Source organism: Danio aesculapii, chromosome 7 (genome assembly GCF_903798145.1).
Source record: "Danio aesculapii chromosome 7, fDanAes4.1, whole genome shotgun sequence".
In the NCBI taxonomy this organism is placed as follows: domain Eukaryota; kingdom Metazoa; phylum Chordata; class Actinopteri; order Cypriniformes; family Danionidae; genus Danio; species Danio aesculapii.
Window position 1 is genome coordinate 1,597,693 of NC_079441.1, and position 24,613 is coordinate 1,622,305.

Below are 24,613 nucleotides of genomic sequence, written 5' to 3' on the forward strand. Positions count from 1 at the left end.
ATTAATGAGTAATTTAATAAATAATACATGGTATTAATAATGTTTTTACATTGCTGAGATGTTTGGGTTTAGAGTTGGGGTAGGGGTAGACCTTAATAAAATACAATTAATGGGTATTTTAACAAGTTATATGAATAATACTCAGTATAATTATTGTTTTTCATTACAATACATTTAATTGATGGGTAATTTAATAAATAATTCTCGTTATAATTACTGTTATTCATTACTGTGATGGTTGGATTAGGGTTGGTGTAGGGGGTAGATGTTAATAAAATATAATTAATGGGTATTTTAATATATTATATGAATAAAACTAAGTATAATGACTCTTTTAACATTACTGTTATGGTTGAGAGAAGGGGTAGACCTTAATAAAATACAATTAATGGCTGTTTAAATAAATAATATAAATAATTCTCGTTCGCTTTCGGCCGCAGCTGTATCCCTTCTAGCGACAAGGTCAGCAGGTATGCGCATTTGTAGGGGCGTGGTCAGTGTGATTGATGGCTCTACATGTAGGGGGGCGGGGTCATAAAAACGTGTTCCTCATCTTCAGTTTCAGTCTGAGTTCAGGTTGTGTGTGTCGGCTGGAAGTTCTCGCAGTTTGTGTTTTACGGCAGTATTTTAACAGATAAACTCGCGCGTGTGTGTGTGTCACTCGGGCACTCGCGAAGTTTAGTTTTATTGACAGCGCCATCTTAACTTTTTATCCGCTCTTTTCCCGGCGTGTTATCGTACGATAGCTTTTCAGCAGCGTTTGGAGGATGTTGATGAATAAAGGACAAACCGCTCATCCGTTCATCCATGAGGTCAATCTGACCGCTCTTCAGCGGATTCAGGTGAGAAGTCCATGTGTTTGTGTGTCTGTTCGTGTGTGTGTGTGAGAGAAAGTTGAGTGCTGACGTCATATAACATCTGTTGCACGGTATATAAATCACCATGGCGACCGAGATTAATAATTTGGCGACTGTGATTATTGTGAACATAGAATAATGTTTACTTGGTTTGATCCATTAGCACAAGGCTAATTAAGCATCAGTTCTCTTTAAATTGTTACTAAAATGTCCCTTAAACGTTTTGTGAAGACTCGTTTTTGGTTAACTTTACCACAAACATGTAATAATCAATGATTAACCAAACGGGAACCCATAATGAGAACATTAGGCGAACGTTCTGTTTGCTGGGAACAGATTTTGTTGGTGATATTTCATATTTAATTAATATTACTGTTTTAATAGCGCATTCTACTGTGTAGATTGTGAAAGTATCTTTAAAAAGCTTGAATAATAGTAATTCTGCTGTACTTTATCTGAAAAAAACAAGCAGATGATGGACAAATAATGGTCACTCAGTTGCTTTCAATACTCTTAATTTAAATGTTTACATGGAAAACTGAAGTAATCTTCTTAACATCTTAAATGACTTGTCAATTGATTAATAAAGGGATATAAAACACTGCATTTGAGATGATGACTCCAGCATTCTTCAGAATATCTGATTTTGTGTTTAACAGAAGAAATAAACTCATAATCATTGATTTAAATGGTTCAGTAAAGGATAAAATATTCATTATTAAGCGAACTGTCCCTTCAATACCAAACAGCTCGATCTTATCCTCCCAAGAAGCCAACCTGGCATTATTATTATTACTATTACTATTATTATTATTATTATATTAATTTCTAGAGCATTTATCTGAAAACTTATAATAATTTGTTTAAACTGTTCAGTAAATGATAAAATGTGAATTTTTAGTTGAACTGTCCCTTTAATGAGAACATTAGGCAAACGTTGTTTGCTGGGAACAGATTTTGTTAGTGATATTTCATATTTTATTAATATTACTGTTTTAATAGCGCATTCTACTGTGTAGATTGTGAAAGTATCTTTAAAAAGCTTGAATAATAGTAATTCTGCTGTACTTTATCTGAAAAAAACAAGCAGGTGATGGACAAATAATGGTCACTCTGTAGTAATCTTCTTAACATCTTAAATTACTTGTCAATTGATTAATAAAGGGATATAAAACGCCGCATTTGAGAGGATGACTCCAGCATTCTTCAAAATATCTGATTTTGTGTTAAACAGAAGAAAAAAAACTAAATGGTTCAGTAAATGAGAAAATGATCATTAAGCGAAACATCCCTTTAAACAGCTCGATGTGATCCTCCCAAGAAGCCAACCTGGCATAATAGTATTATTGTTATTATTATTATTATTATTATTATTATTATTATTATAGTAATTTCTAAAGCATTTATCTGAAAACTGAAATAGACAAATAAAGGTCACTCAGTTGCTTTTAATAGTCTTATATTTTGACATGGAAAAGCTGTATTTTTATTTATTTTTTTTGTAAAATGTACTCCAGTAATCTTTTTAACTTCCTAAATTACATGTTAATTGATTAATAAAGTGATATAAAACACTGCATTTGAGATTGACTAATATAAACTGATTATATAATGATGGTCACTTTCAGAGACACCAGCAAATATCTTTGTTGTATTGTTTTTAAAGGGACCGTTCACCCAAAAATGAACATCTCCTAGTCATTTACTATTGAACTCAATGGTTGTTTTATTCAGGCATTCTTCAGAATATCTGATTTTGTGTTTAACAGAAGAAAAAAACTCATAATAGTTGATTTAAATAGTTCAGTAAATGAGAAAATGTTCACTTTAGTTGAACTGTCCCTTTAATGCCAAACCGCTCAATGTTATCCTCCTGAAAAGGCTTTTAAAGCAACAGTTCTCTTTAAATTGCTACAAAAAATGTCCTTTTTAATGTCTTGTGAAGGCTAGTTTTTGTTTAACGTTAGCACAAAAATCTATTATTCAATAATTAACCAAATGAGAACCATAATGAGAACGTTAGGAGAACGTTCTGTTTGCGATGAGCAGATTTTGATAGTGATATTTTATTAATATTATTGTTTTATAGTGCTTTTTACTGTGTAGATTGTGTCAAAGCAACTTTAAAAAGCTTAAATAATAGTAATTCTGCTGTACTTTATCTGAAAAAGAGCATGATGGGCAAATAATGGGCACTCAGTTGCTGTTAATGCACTAAATTAAAATTTTGACATGGAAAAGCTGAATTTTTTATTTATTTTTTAAATGTACTCCAGTAATCTTTTTAACTTCTTAAATTACATGTTAATTGATTAATAAAGGGATGTAAAATACTGAATTTGAGGTGACTAATATAAACTGATTATATAATGAAGGTCACTTTCAGAGACACCAGCAAATGTCTGTATTTTGTTTTAATTAATTTTTAATTAAATGATTAATTTAATTAAATAATAAATTTAATAATTTTTTTTTATTAATTTAATTTTATTTTATTTGTAAGTGCACAGTTCACCCAAAAATGAACATCTCCTTAGTCATTTGCTGTTGAACTCAATGTTTTTTTTCTCCAGCATTCTTCAGAATATCTTAATTTGTGTTAAACCGAAGAAAAAAAGCTCATAATAGTTGATTTAAATGGTTCAGTAAATTATGAAATGTTCACTTTAGTTGAACTGTCCCTTTAAATGCCAAACAGTTTGACGTTATCCTCCTGAAAAGCCATCTTATCATAATATTTATTCCTAAAATATGAAGTTAGATGTATATAACACCGTGCAGCGCTGTTCCTGAAATCATGTACTCTGTAGAGAAAATAAAGCTGGTTGTAAGTCATGTTTGTAGTTCAAAAACACTGTTAATATCTGCTGTAATGTCATACTGTATTGTTAATTGGGTGTTTGTTTGTTTGTTTTTTTTATAGAAAAGCTGAACTAAACAATGAAACATTCCTAAATAAAATGGAGTAATCAAAACCTTGTTTATTTAGTGTTTCAGCATCTAAATCACAGAAATGTGTAAAAAATATAAATGTTTTTTTAGTTTGGAGGCTGATTAAGTATGGTTATACACTTGACTGATTATAAATATAGTAGTAATGACTGGTGTGTTCAGACAAACTCTTACTATGGGATTGATTGTGCTGCAGTTTAATATTGACAATATTAAAGGGAGAGTAATGTCATTTAATAATATCATAATTTACTCCGTTTCTTTCTAATACTGAACACAAAAGCAGATATTTTGATTAATGTTGGAAACCTGTATCCATTGACTTCTATTGTGTTTGTTTTTCCTACTATGCAAGTCAATAGTTACCAATTTCTAACGCTCTTCACAATATCATGTCTTGTGTTAAATGGAAAAAAGAAACTCATAAAGGTTTGGGAACACTTTGAGGGAGAGTTTAATTTTATTTTTTGTGTGAAATATCCTTTTTAAAACCTTAGTGAAGTTATATACCGCTGAAAACGCTTCTCTTACTTGGATTGCTCTCTTGTTTCTAGTCCAAATATCAAAACATTCTTAAATCAAGAAGCATTTTCTGGACAAGTACAACATTATGTTGATTTCAGAAATATGCCGAAGTTAAGTGAGTTTTTCCTCAAAACAAGCTAAATAATCTGCCAACAGGGGAAGCGGAGTAATCTTGTTTACACTGAAGTATGAATATTTCTCTCACCCCATTGGCAGATCATTTTGCTTGTTTTAAGTAAAAACTCACTTAATATTAACTCGTTATTTCTTTTCTTTTTCTTTTAAAATTTTTTGTTTATTGGTTTTAATGAACATACAAATATAAACAAAAAAGGACAAAGGCAAGTCAGAGAAAAAAAATCAATGATTAAATAAATCGAATAAAAAATTAATAATTAAATAAATAAAATTAAAAAAATCAATAATGAAATAAATAGAAAAAAAATCAATAATTAAATGAATCGAATAAAAAATCATTGATTAAATAAATCGAAAAAATCAATAATTAAATAAATTAAAAATTCAATAATAAATAAATCGAATAAAAATCAAGAATTAAATGAATCGAATAAAAAATCATTGATTAAATAAATCGAATAAAAAAATCAATAATTAAATAAATCGAATAAAAAAATCAATAATTAAATAAATAAAAAAATCAATAATTAAATGAATAAAAAAATCAATAATTAAATAAATAATAAAATCAATAATTAAATGAATAAAAAAAATCAATAATTAAATGAATAAAAAAAAATCAATAATTAAATAAATAAAAAAATCAATAATTAAATAAATAAAAAAATCAATAATTAAATAAATAAAAAAATCAATAATTAAATAAATAAAAAAATCAATAATTAAATAAATCAAATAAAAACAATCAATAAATAAATGAATCGAATAAAAAAATCATTGATTAAAAAAATTGAATAAATAAAAAATCAATAATTAAATAAATCTAATAAAAAATTTTTTTAAATAAATAAATAAAAAATCAATAATTAAATAAATCGAATAAAAAAATCAATAATTAAATCGAATTTAAAAAATCAAATAAAAAAATCAATAATTAAATAAATCGAATAAAAAAATCAACAATTAAATAAATCGAATAAAAAAATCAATAATTAAATAAATAAAATTAAAAAATCAATAATTAAATAAATAAAATTAAAAAATCAATAATTAAATAAATCGAATAAAAAAATCAATAATTAAATAAATCGAATTAAAAAATCAATATTTAAATAAATTGAAAAAATAAGTAAATCAATAATTAAATAAATCGAATAAAAAAATCAATAATTAAATAAATTGAATTAATAAAAATCAACAATTTAAAAAATCGATAAAAAAAATCTATAATTAAATAAATTGAATAAAAAAATCTATAATTAAATAAATCGAATAAAAAAATCTATAATTAAAATCGAAAAAAAAAGTCAATAATTAAATAAATCGAATTAAAAAATAAATCGATGATTAAATAAATCTGCAGTTTCTCCAGGAGTTGAGTTTGAGATCTTTAATATAAATACCCCATTCCCTGTAGGAAGTGTCCTGTTTTAATTGCTGCCGAATGCTTTATGAAATGAACTCTCTTAAGGACATTTTCTGCATTTAATTTAGTTTTCTAAAAAAAAAATCAATAATTAAATAAATTGAATAAAAAAATCTATAAATAAATAAATCGAATAAAAAAATCAATAATTAAATAAATCGAATAAAAAATCAATAATTAAATAAATCGAATAAAAAAATCAATAATTAAATAAATCGAATAAAAAAATAAATATTTAAATAAATTGAAAAAATAAGTAAATCAATAATTAAATAAATCGAATAAAAAAATAAATAATTAAATAAATTGAATAAAAAAATCAATAATTAAATAAATTGAATTTAAAAATCTATAATTAAATAAATCGAATAAAAAAATCAATAATTAAATAAATTGAATTAAAAAAATCAATAATTTAAAAAATCGATTAAAAAATCAATAATTAAATAAATAGAATAAAAAATCAATAATAACTAAATCAAATAAAAAAATCAATAATTAAATAAATCGAATAAAAAAAATCTATAATTACAATCGAAAAAAACAATCAATAATTAAATAAATCGAATAAAAAAATCAATCAATAAATAAATCGAATAAAAAAATCAATAATTAAATAAATTGAATAAAAAAATCAATAATTAAATAAATCGAATAAAAAATCAATAATTACATAAATCGAATAAAAAAATCAATCAATAAATAAATCGAATAAAAAAATCAATAATTAAATAAATTGAATAAAAAAATCAATAATTAAATAAATCGAATAAAAAATCAATAATTACATAAATCGAATAAAAAATCAATTATTAAATTAATCGAATTAAAAAAATCAATAATTAAATAAATCGAATTAAAAAATAAATCAATAATTAAATAAATCTAATAAAAAAATCAATAATTAAATAAATCGAATTAAAAAATCAATAATTAAATAAATTAAATAAAAAAATCAATAATTAAATAAATTGAATAAAAAATCTATAATTAAATAAATCGAATTAAAAAATCAATAATTAAATAAATCGAATAAAAAAATAAATCAATGATTAAATAAATCTGCAGTTTCTCCAGGAGTTGAGTTTGAGGTCTTTAATATAAATACCCCATTCCCTGTAGGAACTGTCCTGTTTTTAATAGATGCCGAAGGCTTTATGAAATGAACTCTCTTAAGGACATTTTCTGCATTTAAGTTAGTTTTATACGTTCGTTTGTTTCAGGGCGGAACAATATGTGGTCTCTGCATCGATATCACAATCTGATCATTCACAATAGTAACATCTCGAGTATGTGTAATGCTGAATTATATCGATCCTTTAACATATCGTTTCTCATTTTGTTTTTGAGGTCTGAATCTGATTTTTAAAAGCGTTGACGCATAGGAAATCGCACTGATTGTAACTTTGAAGAAGTTCTTGAAGAAGGCTCAGCATCTGTCATATTTCTGACTCTCTTCTTCCTCTGTGTCTCTCAGGGACTCGTTCTGGGTGTGTTTCTGTTTCCTGTGCGCATCACTCTCGCCGTGCTCTTCTTCCTGCTGATGTGGCCGATAGCTCGTCTGCGATTGGCTGGTCTGCCGGAGTCTCGGCGGGCGGAGCCGGTGCAGGGCTGGCGCCGCTGGCTCTTCCACCACATCATGGTGTTCCTGAGCCGCGCAGTCTTCTTCTGCGTGGGCTTCCTGTGGGTCAGGGTCAAAGGCCGGCAAGCGGGGCTGAAGGAGGCGCCTGTGTTAGCTGTAGCGCCTCACAGCAGCTTTCTGGATATGCTAGTGCTCAGTGTGACCGGGCTGCCCATCGTCGTGTCCCGCTCCGAGAACGCCAAACTGCCTGTGATTGGAGGTGAGGATTATAATGTACACTGAGGCAGTCATTCAGCGGAGTTTATTACTGACACACGCTTTTATTTGTACAGTTTATGTTCGAGTTATGTTCTGGTTATGTTCAGGCTATGTCCCGGCTATATTCTGATTAAGTTCAAGCCATTTTAAATCTTTGTTCCAGTTATAATCTGGCTATATTCTGGTTGCGTTCAATCTATTGCTAAACTTTGTTCCAACTGTATTCTGACTATGTTCAAGTTATGTTGAACTTGTGATCAAGTTAAATTCTGGTAAAATTCTGTTCAAGCTATGTTAATGCTTTGTTCAATATGTTCTGGTTGCGTTCAAGCTATGTTCGAGCTTTGTTCTGGGTATATCAATCTATGTTTAAGCTATGTTTTGGTTGTGTTCTGGTTATGTTCAAGCTTTGTTAAACCTTTGTTCCAGCTATGTTCTTGTTATGTTCAAGCTATTTTCAAGCTTTGTTCTGCATATATTTTGGTTGTTTTCTGGTTATGTTCAGGCTGTGTCCCGGCTATATTCTGATTGTTCAAGCCACGTTAAATCTTTGTTCTAGTTATAATCTGGCTATATTCTGGTTATCTTCAAGATATGTTAAAGCTTTTGTTCTGGCTATATCAAGTTATGTTTAAACTTAATTCAAACTATTCCTAAACGGTTCTGGCTATGTTCAAGTTATGTTTAAGCTATGTTAATGCATTTGTTCAAGATATGTTCTGGTTACGTTCAAGCTATGTTAAACGTTTGTTCCAGCTATGTTCTTGTTATATTCTGGTTATGTTCAAGCTATTTTCAAGCTTTTGTTCTGCAGATAATCTGGTTATATTGAGGTTGTTTTCTGGCTATGTTGATGCTATGTTAAAGGTTTGTTCTGGCCACATTTGTTTATTCAAGTTATATTCTGTTATTTTCAAGTTTGGTTCAGGCTGTATTCTGACTATGTTCAAGATATGTTCTGGTTCTATTCAAGCTATGTTAAGGCTTTTTTCCGTCTATGTTCATGTTATATACTGGTTATGTTCAGACTATGTTCTGGCTATGTTCAGGATATAATCTGGTAATGTTCAAGCATTTTTTCTGGCTATGTTTAAGTTATATTCTGGTTGGGTTTTAGCTATGTTAACACTTTGTTCTTGATATGTTTAGACTATGTTCTGGCTATGTTCAAGATGTGTTTTGGTAATGTTCTGGCTATATTGAAGGAATATTCATGTTTTGTTCAGGCTACATTCTGACTGTATTCTAGTTATATTCAAGCTTTGTTCAAGCTATGTTCTGGTTATGTTCAAGCCATGTTAGACCTTTGTTCCAGCTATGTTCTTATATTCTGGTTACGTTCAAGCTATGTTCTGGCAAAATCAAGTTATGTTTAAGCTATATTCAAGCTATTCCTAGACTTTGTTCTGGCTATATTCTGGCTATGCTCATGTTATGTTTAAGCTATGTTATGTTTGGTTCAAGCTATTTTCGAGCTTTGTTCTGCATATAATATGGTTATATTCAGGTTTCTTTTCTGGTTATGTTGAAGCTATGTTAAAGGTTTGTTAAAGGCCACATTTGTTTATTCAAGTATTGTTATATTCAAGTTTGGTTTAGGCTAAATTTTGGCTGTGTTCAAGATATATTCTGTTAATGTTTAAGCATTTTTTTTCTGGCTATGTTCAAGTTATATTGTGGTTGCGTTTTAGCTATGTTAACGCTTTGTTCTTGATATGTTTAGACTATGTTCTGGCTATGTTCAAGATGTGTTTTGGTAATGTTCAATATTTGTACTGGCTATATTGAAGGAATATTCAGGTTTTGTTCAGGCTACATTCTGACTATTCTAGTTATATTCAAGCTTTCTTCAAGCTATGTTCTGGCTATAGTGAAGTAATGTTTTGGTTGCGTTCAAGCCATGTTAGACCTTTGTTCAAGCTATGTTCTTATATCCTGGTTCTGTTCAAGCTATGCTAAAGCTTTGTTCTGGCAATATAAGTTCTGTTTAAGCTATATTCAAGCTATTCCTAAGCTTTGTTCCGGCTATGTTCTGGTTATGTTTTGTTAAGTTCAAGCTATGTTAATACTTTGTTCAAGATATGTTTGGTTACGTTTGATGCTATGTTGTTGTTATATTTTGGTTAGGTTCAAGCTATTTTCGAGCTTTGTTCTGCTTATCTGGCTATATTCAGGTTTCTTTTCTGATTATGTTGAAGCTATGTTAAAGATTTGTTAAAGGCCACATTTGTTTATTCAAGTTGTATTCTGTTAAGTTTGGTTCAGGCAATATTCTGGTTATCTTCAAGATATATTCTGGTAATGTTCAAGCATTTTTTTTTCTGGCTATATTGAAGGAATATTCAGATTTTGTTCAGGCTACATTCTGACTGTATTCTAGTTATATTCAATCTTTTTTCCGGCTATGTTCATGTTATATACTGGTTATGGTCAGACTATGTTCTGGCTATGTTCAGGATATAATCTGGTAATGTTCAAGCATTTTTTTTTTTTTCTGGCTATGTTCAAGTTATATTCTGGTTGGGTTTTAGCTATGTTAACGCTTTTGTTCTTGATATGTTTAGACTATGTTCTGGCTATGTTCAAGATGTGTTCTGGCTATATTGAAGGAATATTCATGTTTTGTTCAGGCTACATTCTGACTATTCTAGTTATATTCAAGCTTTGTTCAAGCTCTGTTCTGGCAATAGTCAAGTAATGTTCTGGTTATGTTTAAGCTATGTTCAAGATGTGTTTTGGTTCTATCCTAATTGTTCTTATTATTCTAGATTATATTTATATTTATATATATATATATATATATATATATATATATATATATATATATATATATATATATATATATATATATATATATATATATATATATATATATATATATATATATATATATATATATATATATATATATATATATATATATATATATATATATATATATATATATATATATATATATATATATATATATATATATATATAGTTATAATCCATTAATAACTAAAGTTAATTTTAGTTTAGTAGTTTAATGTCGTTGTATTTTTCGGTTAAATGTGACCATTAGAAATAGAAATACACCGTATGCACTTAATACACGCTAATGTTTATGTTCTTATCATTTATAAATGTCTGTCCGCACGCACGCACTGAAGTGTAATCTCTGTTTGTTCCAGCTCTGTTAGAGTTTAATCAGTCTGTGCTGGTCAGTCGAAAAGATCCTGAATCCAGGAAAAAGTGTGTGTCTCAGATCTGTGAGAGAGTGACGTCTGACGGGCACTGGCCTCAGGTATGAACACACATACACACACATGCCTCCTCTCATTCACTGTCATACACATGGTCTTACTCTCTCTCTGTCACACACACTCTTGTGCAGCACGTGTCAGCTGGTGTGTGTCACTTCACAGCGTGTGTTTTCTGTTTGATCTCATTTTGTGCTCCATTTCTCTCGCAGATGCTCATGTTTCCAGAAGGAACAACAACGAATGGCCGAGCGCTGATCAAATTCAAACCTGGTAACACACACACACACACACACACACACACTCATATAATATCTCACTGTTCAATCTATAATTTTTATCAAATGTGTCATGTCTTGTGTGCTGTTGGGTCATTTTCATCCACTCTGGGTTGATTTTGAGGCTTAATTTGGCCTCATCTTTCTGTGTTTCAGAAAATGTGATGATTTTTGCTGACAAATTTGATTTTGTCTCATATTTTGGGAAACTTTTCCATCACTCATTAACACACACAGTTCAGACTGACTCCCCTTTAGTTATGTTGGTGCTGTTTTTGACCCATTGACCTTCGTTATAATCACATTTATTGATTGTAAAGCCATGACAGCAGATAATCATGTATTCCTGACTCCTGCTGGTTTTCCCCTGTTGGGATTAAGAGCTGAAATGTGTCATATATATATATATATATATATATATATATATATATATATATATATATATATATATATATATATATATATATATATATATATATATATATATATATATATATATATATATATATATATATATATATATATATATATATATATATATATATATATATATATATATATATATATACTGTTGATCATCAGTTGAGTGCAAAATTTCTGGCTTTTATATGGAGTTTAGTGAGTGAAAGAGATCTTTGTGCACATTGATATGTCTGAAAAACTCAAAATGCACCCCTCAGCTGTCAGAGCACAGTAAGGCTATTTCTGCACACACACACACACACACTATAATATGCTGTTTCACTCCACTGAACTCCATATAAAGGACTGAAACTCTTCAGCACAGGCTGAACTAAAGGGTTAATGCTGCACACTGATGATCAACAGTATAAATGACTAAATCCCAACAGAGGAAACCAGCAACAGTCTAGAAAGCATGATTATCTGCTGTCATTGCTTTAGACATAACCAAAGGGTAGTCGATCTGAAGCGCAAACAAGGGTTAAATATGATGGAGAACATTTGATTTTGTTCATTAGTGTGTGTGTGTGTGTGTGTGTGTGTGTGTCGTCTTAGGTGCGTTTGTGGCTGGTGTTCCTGTTCAGCCTGTGCTGCTCCACTACTGCAGTCAACCGGTGAGTGTGTGTGTGTGTGTGTGTGTGTGTGTGTGTGTGTGTGCGTGCGTGTGTGTGTGTGTGCAGTGAATGAATGCCTGAAGCTGCTATTATTAGCTGTTTATGTAACTCTAGAGCTCTGGAGGACTAAATATGAACACACACTCACTCTCTCTCTCACACACACTTTGCTAAAACACTCACTAAACCTCAAGTCACACAACTCATTTGTTCCACATATTAAAATACGCTATTTAATGATCACAGTTTAGCTCTGAAATGCTCCTATTATCAACACATCTTTGTTTTTGACACACCTGATAACAATATTTCTTAAATTCAATAATTTCACGTTCATTATAGCCATTGGACGATAACCGTTATCAAGGTTTACTGCAGTTTAGAAGAGTCAGGGTATTAAAACCGCAGTAATGTTTTGTTGTACTGTTTCTGAGCTCTGTGTAGAGGGGTTTTAAAGTATTGTTTAATGTGTTGTAAAGAAATCTGTGTGCTCAAGCTAATGAAGAGAGAAATAATGGTTCATTTGAATTACGCAGCTTCATGTTTACTGGTCCAAAATATCTTAAATCTTTCCTAAAATGTAATATATTGTGTTAAATTAGGGAAAACGTTTGTGTTTTACCAAGACATTTATAAAGAAGTGATTTTACAGGAGTAAACACAACACTGTGAAGCCGTGGTGTTTTAATCCAAGGCTGTCAGAAACTTCTACCGGCCCATGCCTAATTTAGTATGATCATGACAGAAGCTCAAGTAATTTATTAAACTGAAAAATCAGATTTAAAGTTTTTAATGTTGTTTTTTTGTGTAAAATCTCGAGTCGATTTATAGAGCTGTTGTTAAATATATGAAATAACATTTAATATATAACAATAATATAGTTTTATAAGTTACTGATAAATGATCTTTATCTTGTCCAGAATAGCTTTGATTTTATTTAATATTTTCATGTTTTATTTTTATGTAACTTATTGTGAATTTCTACATTAATATATTATATTTGCATATAACCTAACTTTTGTAAATCTAGTTTTATGCAGACACAATAAATGACTCCTTTTTGATTCTACAAATGCTATAAAAGATACACTTTTAAAAAGATTGTGTGATGTATTGGTTGATAATGTGAGTAATTTAATTGATCTAATGAATGGGAGGATGATGAATTATTGATTAATCTGCCCTGACTCTTCTGCAGGACACAGTGCGCTGGACCTGGAAAGGACTGACATGGTGAGAAGGATTTTATTTTGTTATTACAATAATAATAATAATAATAATAATAATAATAATAATAATAATAATTCTTATTATTATTATTATTATTATTATTATTATTATTATTATTGTTATTATTATCCGTCGTTGTTGTTGTTGTTGTTGTTGTTGTTGTTGTTGTTGTTGTTTTTATTATTATTTTTATCATTATTATAGTTGTTGTTGTTATTATTATTATTATTATTATTATTATTATAGTTATCTATTATTATTATTATTATTATCCATCGTTGTTGTTGTTGTTGTTGTTGTTGTTGTTGTTTTTATTATTATTTTTATCATTATTATAGTTATTTATTATTATTATTATTATTATTGTTGTTTTGTTATTATAGTTATTTATTATTATAGTTGTTGTTGTTGTTGTTGTTGTTGTTGTTGTTGTTTATTATTATTATTATTATTATTATTATTATTATTATTATTATTATAGTTATCTGTTGTTGTTGTTAATATTGTTGATTATTATTATTATTATTATTATTATTATTATTATTGTTTTATTATAGTTATTTGTTGTTGTTGTTGTTGTTGTTGTTGTTGTTGTTATTGTTATTATTATTATTATTATTATTATTATTATTATTATTATTATAGTTATCTGTTGTTGTTGTTGTTGTTGTTGTTGTTGTTGTTGTTGTTGTTGTTGTTGTTGTTGTTATTATTATTATTATTATTATTATTATTATTATTATTATTATTATTATTATTATAGTTATCGTTGTTGTTTTTATTATATTACAAGTCATATATTGTAGGGTTTGTGTATGCATATGTGGTGTTTTGTGTGTGTTTGTGCACACGTATGTGGTGTTGCAGTTGCTGCTTTGATTATTGGTGTGTGCTTTTTTTTTTGTGTGTGTTGGTTTACTACTGTTTATTTTTGTGTGTGTGTTCACATGTTTGTGTGTATGGTATTGTTTATTTGTTTGCTTTATTCATTTGTTAATGTTTATTCGTGTGTGTGGTTGTTTTATTTTATATATTTTATTGTAGGTTTATTGTGTATTTAATTATTGTGTATTATTTATTTTGTATTGATTGATTGATTTTGTGTCAGGCTGGGCGCTCTCTGGCACACCACGTCTCAGATCTACAGCAGCATCACTGTGGAGGTGGGGCCTCCTTTTGATTGACAGGCACAAGGGCCAATCTCTGTCCCAGCTGTGGCCAATAGAATGTGTCCAGTAATAATCCTCTCTCCTCTGATTGGTTGTAGTTCCTCCCGGTGTACACGCCGTCAGTGGAGGAGAAGCAGAACCCAGAGTTATATGCAGAGAACGTGCAGAAACTCATGGCCCGGTCAGAACACACACACAGATGTCTACATAGGGAGCTGACTAATCAGACAGCATTATAACTGAAGTGTGTGTTTCCAAGTTCATGAATAGTAGTAGTAGTAATAATAACTCTGTGTGTGTGTTTGTCCAGAGCTCTCGGTGTTCCCGCTACTGATTATGTGATGGAGGGATTTCCTGTCCAAAAACTGGGAAATCTTTCACTTCCTCTCGAACCTCCAGCTCAGGAAACACTCCGACTGCTCCACCAGCAGGGGTACGAGAGTGTGTGTGTGTTTATATTATGTTAATGAATTATATTTTTGTGTTATATGTTTGTGTTTAAGTTTGCATGTGTGTGTATTATGTTTAATTTGTGTGCGTGTATTGAGTGTTAATTGGGGTGTGTGTGTGTGTGTGTGTGTGTTTATATTATGTTAATGAATTCTATCTGCGTGTTATGTTTAAGTTTGCGTGTGTGCGTGTGTGTTTGATTTGTGTGTGTGTTTGATTTGCGCGTTTGTGTGTGTGTTTATATTATGTTAATGAATTATATTTGTGTGTGTTTGTGTATCTGTGTTAGTCAGGTATTGTATGCATGTGTGTTATGTTTTGAAGTTTGTGTGTCAGTGCATATATGGTGTGTGTGTGTGCGTGTGTGTGTGTGTGTATAGAGTATCTCACACATATCTATCCTGCTGCTTTTCAGTTTCTCCAAGTCCCGTGTGGAGTCAGTGATGAAGGACATGATTGACAGCTGTCACTCAGGCCAGATCACTATGGTAACGGCTGATCAGCTGACCGCTGTGCTGGGCCTGGAGGAGAAGCAGACGGCGGCGAAGATCTGCTCGCTTTACTCAAAGGTGAAGTGTGTGTGTTTGTAAACCAGAACAGCTCTGATAAACTCGACACACACACTCCAGCGCATGTATGATAACAGAACACCATAATATGACCACACACAGTCATTGAGCGAGACTCTTGATTACAGCTGCAGTGTGTTTGTGAGGGGAAACCGCTGTACGTGTCCTGTAAGATCACATTATTCACTGCTGTAATGTCACCGTCTGCAGCGGTTGTGAAGCTGCTTTAGAACAATAATTATTCATTTTATAAATACTATACAAAACTGTAGAATTCAGTTGAGTTGCTGTAAAATAGATCTTCAGTCAGTCCCGCTTCAAGAACTGTAATCATTTACAGATCAACTAAAATATGAACTATGACGTCAATTTATGTGCAAAAACCCAGAAGCGAGTTAGCATTTCAGCAGGTCCGGTTCCCTTGTCCCAAGGTCAATGGGTGTTTTGAATGGGATTTCAGTAAAAACGATTAAATAAGGTTTGTGGCTAACATAAACTCAAGACACTATCACGTTTGAAATAATTATTTTTTAGGGTTTTTTCACCTTTATTATGATAGGACAGTAGAGATTTCAGACAGGAAAGCATTGGGAGCATAGAGAGGGGAAGGATCGGCAAAGGACCTCGAGCTGGGAATCGAACTCGGGTCGTCGTGAGCACGTCGGTGCTATATGTCGGAGCACAATACCACTAGGCTATTGGCGCTGACTACTTTCACGTTTTACTCTACAACATAAAACACATCAGCTACATCTCACTCTTTATTTATTTATTTATTTATTTATTATTATTTATTTTTTTAATCAGTTATGCTTCTTTTAAAAGACGCTTGCTATCTTGCTACAGGCGGTGTCAGAGACATTATAGGTCATCGAGCTGAGCTGGTCTGGAACGCAGTTCGCTCGTGTTGGGCATTAGGATTTGTCTGTGATTTAAGTGTTTCATGAACAGTATTTTATAGTGTGTAGTGTTTTTCTAATTGTGAATTCAGATTGTGTGTAGATAATGCCTTCGCTTGTAAAGACTGTCAAGACTTTTTAATCCAGATTCATTTGTTGATCCTTTATTTGAATTAAATGATATTATGAAGATACAGCTCACCAGTGCAGTCTCTGTCCTGCTCTTAATAATGTAAACGTGTGAATGAATGTGTAAAAACACACATATAAACTCTCATTTTAACCTGATCAAGTGATTTTTCATCATTTTGTTCTTCATCTGGACACATTTAACTCTGTCATAACTGCAGTATTTACACTCCTCCATAACATGTATAGCAGATGTGACTGTATGAGCTGCTTTCCGCTGTACTTCTTGACATATATAAAGACTATTGAATGTTGCTCTGTGTCCATGATGGAACTTGCAGGCATATAGACTTGTCCCTCACTCATAATTTCTGTCATCTAAGGTAAGCGGGCTGTGTGCACGCGAGCGATACACTTATTTAAATATGTCTTATGATAATACTATGTAGGCACATTTATACATACAGTTTTAAAACTTTACAACAACTGTAACGCAAAACAGATGTATCTCCCATGTAAAAAAAACGATCCAAAAGTCACGTAGGTCTATGTGTTTTGCATATTTATTTATTTATTTATTTATTTATTTATTAATAATATAAAGCATGCATTATAATATAATAAACAGAGAGGTTAACTCTGTCATGGACCATATTTCTAAAAATAAGCTGGATAAGTTGTCTGTAGCAGGACGGTGCTGACGTCACAGACGAGCGCCCCGAACGCACTGTAGTTCGTTTGTAGCCTAATGTTAGCTTTTTAATTCTTGCGTTTCCATTTAAGATCCAAAAGTGCCCAAAGTTGAATTTTCATGTGAGGATTACCCGACTGGACAAACCTGTAAGTGTAATGAACTGGGTTTGAACACAGAGCTTATAAATCGCAATCTACGAAAAGCCTATGGGAAAATCCTATGGGGATTTTATCGAGGGAACCAGTTTTATGCTAGCAGCCGATTAGCCTACAAAGTGATGTCATAGTTCCTCCACTCTATTGAATATTGAGTAGGGGGTGGGGTTATTTTGTAGCTCCACCCCTTTTTCACTGGCAGCGACGGTTCAAACGGTTTACTATAATCTGATGCATAGTCATGTGTAGGGCCAGAAGGAATCTGCGGACATTTGCTATTTCTGTGCAGAATATTGTTGAAAATCTGCAGATTTATGCAGAATTATTTTGGGAATATCATAACTGAAAATTTAATATACAGAATAAAAAAAATGACCTTTTTAACTGTTTTATTTAATGTTTACAATGCAAAAATAATTAGATCCACTTTATTTGGTAAACCAAAGCAAGTCTCTCATATAACATCTCTACTAAAAGACAGAAGATATTACTGTACACACTGTATTGTAAATTAATCAGATGAATATTTTCATATTAGTACTGAAATTAAACTAAATATATATATATATATATATATATATATATATAAATGTACACAAGTAAATGCACAGAAAAAACGATGGTCTAAAAATCTGCGTAATTCTGCGTGTGCAGATTGTGTGTGGGTCTACTCCTGTGCAATGCATTAAAGAGCTTTACATAAATCTGTTAACGTTTAATAAAGATGAATAAATTGAGCATTAAAATCCTGATTAACATATATTTTACCTGCAGTTACATGTGCTCTACTATTGTAATTAACTGTAATATCTCTGTTTACCACAGCAGCAAGGTTCATTTAGATTTAGTTATTGTATGTGCTGAATACAAAAAACTGAAGGAAATTTATTCAACTTGAACTGAATTTAAAGCGGTGGTCCACTACGATATCATATGTTAAACTGTGTGTATTGTAGCTGTGTGAACATAAACAACATCTCTGAAGGGAAGACGCTGCAAAGGGAGACACTGGCTTTTACAGAGTTAGCTTTAGCAAAGCCTACAGCGAATGAAGTTTGGGGACTACAAAAAAATACATCTGGGCTAGTGAGATCACAGACGCTTCAGGGTTGAGTAGAGTTACTTCACAGCTACAACAGTCAGACATCACGTCAGAACACAACACATGGAGATGTGGAGGACACTAGTGCTACACACAGGACAGAACCTGACGAATACACAAACACGACATCTCTACAGGGGATCTAGCTGTGGAGAAGAGGAATAATGTGTGTGTGTGTGTGTGTGTGTGTGTGTGTTTCAGGATGATACGGTGGATCTGCGGCAGATCTGTCTGAGTGTTTCTGCTGTTTCTGGATTCTGGAGTCTGGAGTCACTCATACACACTGCCTTTACGGTGAGTGCGTGTGTGTGAGAGGTGAAGTGTGTGTGTGTGTGTGTGTGAGCTAGAGAAGGGAGTTTGCATTTGTGTTTGGGTGTGTATTTGAGTGTGTGTATAGGTGTGTCATGTTATAAACATGTTCTGCAGAATGTGTTGTGTGTTCTGGCTGATTTACAGCATGTTGTGCAACGACGCTGATATTGCTGCACGGCGTGGTCATTTGTGAGTGTGTAAATGTTGTGTTGGTCTGTGTGCAGTGGTTTGATGCGGATGTAGACGGTCAGCTGAGTGCAGAGGATCTGTCCGGCCTGATGGGGGCGCTGCTGGGAATCCCTCAGAGATGCATCACAGAGATGTACAGTGCTCTGACCAGCAGGGGGCAGCCTACTGAAGGTACAACACACACACACACACATGCCCAGGCTAATATACAGAGCTGCGCCACCTCAGTATAAACCAAACAAAACATTTGAGTCTTTCTGGGTTTCTCCAATTGATTTTGATTCTCTTTCTGAATTGAAATGATTAAATTAGTATTTAATGTGACTTTTGCTGTAATTTATTTAAAAAATATTGTCATTGTTTGAGTGAATATTTCCTTTTATACATAAACATGCTTAAGCTGTGCGTACTGTGCCCTTCAGCGTAAACTGAGAATAACAAGAGTCTTTTGTTTGGTTTATAATATTGATTTCCATTCTCATACGTTTCTGAATGGAAATATTAAACTAACTATTTAATGATTTAATTTAATTTAAATAAACTAAATATATAGATAACTTTTGTTTAATTTAAATAAGTTATTACAGCATTAGGCTTATGATGGGATCAAATTATCTTGCGATTTAATTTCCAAATTATTCATCACTACATAAACTATCATCATGATAACTTTTAAAGCTATAATAGTCATTTTTACTTTGAATAAAATATTCCAATACTATTTTAATGCTTGCTCATCGCCACCTCTTGGTCTAACAATGTAATGCCACAACCTATGATGAAGCGCCAAGTTGATTTTAAACATGGTTTTCTTGGCTTATGACTTGTTGCAATTGCAGAAAATCCAAAAATGTAACTTTAACAGGTGTAATAACAAATAAATGTGCAGTGCTTGAACAAATGTTTCACAACAATTCTGCTGCAAAAGGATTGTGAAGTACAACAGGTAACATAATACAATAAGGTCATTGTGAATTAAGATTTCATATGTGGGGGATTTTTCTAGAATTGTGGCTACATTTTTTTTTGCGTCTCAAAGATGCATGTTGTTGTTGTTGTTATTGTTATTATTATTATTATTATTGTTATTATTATAGTTATCTATTATTGTTGTTGTTGTTGTTGTTGTTATTATAGTTATCTATTATTATTAATGTTGTTGTTGTTGTTGGTTGTTGTTGTTGTTGTTGTTGTTGTTATTATTGTTGTTATTATTATTATTATTATTATAATAGTTAGTTGTTGTTGTTATCTATTATTATTAATGTTGTTGTTGTTGTTGTTGTTGTTTATTATTATTATTATTATTATTATTATTATTATAGGTATCTGTTGTTGTTGTTGTTGTTGTTATCTATTATTATTAATGTTGTTGTTGTTATTATTATTGTTATTATAGTTATCTATTATTATTATTATTATTATTTGTTGTTGTTGTTGTTGTTGTTGTTGTTGTTGTTGTTGTTGTTGTTGTTGTTTATTTATTTATTTATTTTATTTATTTATTTTTATTATAATTTTTTTATTTATTTTTTACAACAATTTTTTTAATGAAACCATTTGGAATAATAACACGTATCCAGTTATTTCTAAAAATAATGTTTGTAATGAAGTACAACAAAGAAAATGTCAATTGTTCCATCAGCTCTTGTTTTTGTCAACTGTTATTGGTCATCAACTACCATCCTACCGTCAGCTATATTATTCTCTTAAGGCCCAGGGTGTTTTTTACATGCATTTTTTATTTCTCTTTGCTATTTGGGCTTATTGGAACTTAATTAGAATAAAAATGTAAGTATCATCTTTTGATTTGATGTATTTCAGAGAAATGATGTCCATATATGTGGACTTGGGGTCTGAATTTCCATAAAACACCTTTTTTCCTGAATGTTTTTAATGCATTTTTTTTACTTGCATTGACTATTAGAGTATAAACATTTTTTTTCCCCATTTTGGACCGTTAAAAATATTGTTTGGGACATTTCATATGCTGCAAAACAGTTACAGGATGACACTGAATGTTTTATATTTTGCTACAGACATACAAAGTGTTTTAAATAGCCACTTGAGCTAAAATGTGCTGTCCACGTATGTGGCCACTCAAGCCCTAGGAGGTTATTTTGTTAACTCTGTTAAAATCAACTCTGTTACAGTCAACTATATTATTGTTTCATCAACTGTTGTCATCAACTCTGTTACTAGAGGTGTGAACCTACACTGGTCTCACAGTTCGGTTACGATTATCATGCCATCGATTCGGTTCAATTCGATATTTCGGTGCATCACGGTGCATTGACGATGCTTTCCATACACAGTGTTGTATTTTGGGGGTGGCTATAACAAGCTGTCTGTATAAACACACACACAGCACCACACTCTCTCATTCACACACATACACAAACATAGACAGCACCAAACAACACACACACACACGCCACATGCGCTCGCTCGCTCGCTCTGGAGTGATATTGTGAGACCGCCCACTCCTGTTAATATTACACCAGAGTTACCGACCGCTCCCACGCTTTATTCTGAAATTTGCATACAGCCGAGAGGAAAAGAGAGGGGAGGAAAAGTCACGCCAGCAGGTGAATTGGGCCACAGTGAGAGAGAGAAATGGAGTTTACTTTCATTCCCTCAATCACAGAGAAATAGGGGCTTCTGCTGTAAGTGCCAGTGAAAGACTGTACAGAAAACACACACACAGTCAAATTAAGTTAAATTGGTGCCTGTAGTGTTGTAAATACCCGCGCTCGCCTCCCTCGCCACAGAGCTACAGGTTATGATTATTACTGAACCCATACCGAATTGTCAGCGTCTGCATCGCGGTGCACCGAAGAAACAATTAACTTTGACACCCCTATCTGTTACGGTCAACTGTTACCATCTACTATAATGTTTTGTCAACTGTCATTGTTTGTCAACTCTGTTTTCGTCTAGTCTGTTATTGGTTATAGACAACTGTTATTGTCAACTCTTATTTTTGTCAACCGTTTTTGTTTATTGTCAACTTATCATCTGTGTTATTGTTTATAGTCAACTGTTGTCGTCAACTCTGTTATTGTTTATTAACTTTTTTTTTTAATCTCATCAATCCCCCCCACCCATCCGCTTTCATCTATTGCCAACTTTATTGATTTATTTATTTTATTTTTTATTTTTTTGTCAGCTGTTATTGCTTGTCAACTCTTGTCGTCAATTCTGCTTTCATCAACTGTTATTGGTTATCAACTCTGTTGTCAACTGTTTTCATCAACACTCTTATTGGCTGTCAACTCTGTGGTCATCAATTCTGTTATTGGTTAGCTCTGATCGTCAATTCTGTTTTTATCAACTCTATTATTGGTTATCAACTCTGGTTGTCAATTCTCTTCATCAACTCTCTTGGTTATCAACTCGGTTGTTGTCAACTGTTTTCATCAACTATATTATTGGTCGTCAATTCTGTTATTGGTTAACTCTGGCCATCAATTTTGTTTTCATCAACTTTTTTCATCAACTCTATTATTGGTCGTCAATTCTGTTTTTATCAACTCTGTCGTCATCAATTCTGTTTATCAACTTTGTTATTGGTTTTCAACTCTGTTGTCGTCAACACTGTTATTGTTTAGTCAACTCTTGTATTTTTTTGCATTTGTCAACTGTTGTTTTTCGTCAACTCCATTATTGATTTGTCAACTATTATCATCAACTCTGTTATTGTTTCGTCAATTCTGTTTTGTTTTTGTCAATTGTTAAACTTTGTCTATTGTCAACTGCTACCATCAACTATTATCATCAACTCTGTTGTTTCGTCAACTCTTGCTTTCATCAACAGTGATGGTTTATCTTCAACTCTGTTATAGTCTACTTTTATTTTAACAAGTTTATTAACAGTTAGTAAGTCAGATGTTCTCTTTTGCTTTGTGTTATTTTACAGTAATAATGGATTCAGTTTACTCTGAGATGCATTTCCCATACTAATAAATGAATGTAAAGTGTACCTGCAATTCTGGATTGAGTCTGAAATTGTGACCTTTTTAACAATAAATCATGCAGCTCTACTAATAATTAATAATTGATTATCTGTTGTTCTTTCACAGCTTCTCTCCGAGATTTATTGATGACCCATCCGACGTACCAGAAGGTAATAACGGAGTATCTGCACTTTAGTGGACTCGAGGCTGGACATCACAACGGACTTCCCAATGGAAAAACCAACGGCAATAATAACGGCATTTATAACGGTTACAGAACGACCAATCGGAAAACAGATTGAAAACACGTGATCTATTAGAGTATCGCAATACTGTGATGAACATCCGCGAATGAACATCTTAAATACTGAAAAGACATGAGAGTGTGAAGGCTGACGTTTACGAGAGACTTTTAAGGTTTTTAATGTATTAGTTTTTGACGTAAATCTTGGCGCTGGGGAAAATACTGTGAGGATATACTACTAAATAATCGTGCCTTTGAACAAACACTTCTATATATTTTATAATGACTCCTGAAGGATCTGTGTGTGTATTTATAATTGTATATTTTTGTCATTTTTAAGCTGTATATGTTAGGGGGGGGAAGAACACAGACGTTTGTACTGTCGATGTGTCATATATTTTATACTTTAATATATTAAATCTCTTAAATAAAGATGCGATGTGTTCTCTGGTCATGACATTTGAATACGTTTACAACAGTTCTGTCTGGTTCTCGAATCTGATTGGCTAATCGCTATGCTATATTCTGCAATAACAGCACTTGTACAGCCTCTTCACCCTTGTGTATTACTCCGCCCACATAGTGACAGCAGATCAATAAACACACTACAGTTTGACAAATATTGCAGCTGTTGAACAACATCCTGTACTTTTAAGGCTTTTTTTAGTCGACGATGTAGTTAAGATTGCAACTATGCAGTTTATTTATAAGGAGAGTGCCTATTTTAAACACAATTTCGGAGATTCAGCACATCGGTGGCCATTAGCCTGTCATACCGAGCAGAGCAAAGACTGACGCTCCACCACAAGATGGAGATGGAGACAGTCATTTCAAATTAAAGCTGATCAAATCATTATTTAACTCTTCAGTGACCAGTAGTGCTGTATTTATACCAGAGTAATCTGCTAGTGTTTGCTTAAGGGGTTCATTATTGTGATCTCCCGATTGCAACAGAAATACTGGGAAGTCTCTGTAGACTGATGGCATTTCATGCTGTTCAGCCTTATAATCTTAATGTGAGCAAAATCAGCTGTATTATCTTCACTTTAGACATTAGAGCTAGTGTTTGAATGAGTCTCTGGCATATAGTATTGTTAGTAAATGAGCAACGATTTCTGCTGTTCTGACGTCAACTGCAGATGTGAATGAATGGCGGAAGAAAGTAGTTCCTCTTAAAGGAT

The 24,613-nt window shown here is 31.7% G+C and overlaps 1 protein-coding gene across 1 annotated transcript; it reads left to right on the plus strand.

Moving 5' to 3' along the window:
• The first annotated feature begins 545 nt into the window (after window positions 1–545).
• Window positions 546–23,864, plus strand: lpcat4 (lysophosphatidylcholine acyltransferase 4). Its single transcript, XM_056460859.1, has 13 exons — window positions 546–842; window positions 7,376–7,739; window positions 10,912–11,024; window positions 11,193–11,253; window positions 12,276–12,334; window positions 13,533–13,567; window positions 14,673–14,727; window positions 14,832–14,914; window positions 15,044–15,166; window positions 15,599–15,752; window positions 18,933–19,025; window positions 19,268–19,403; window positions 23,315–23,864. The coding sequence occupies exons 1-13, from the start codon at window positions 768–770 to the stop codon at window positions 23,488–23,490; spliced, it is 1,527 nt and encodes a 508-aa protein (XP_056316834.1). The 5' UTR covers window positions 546–767; the 3' UTR covers window positions 23,491–23,864.
• Window positions 23,865–24,613: the final 749 nt, after the last annotated feature.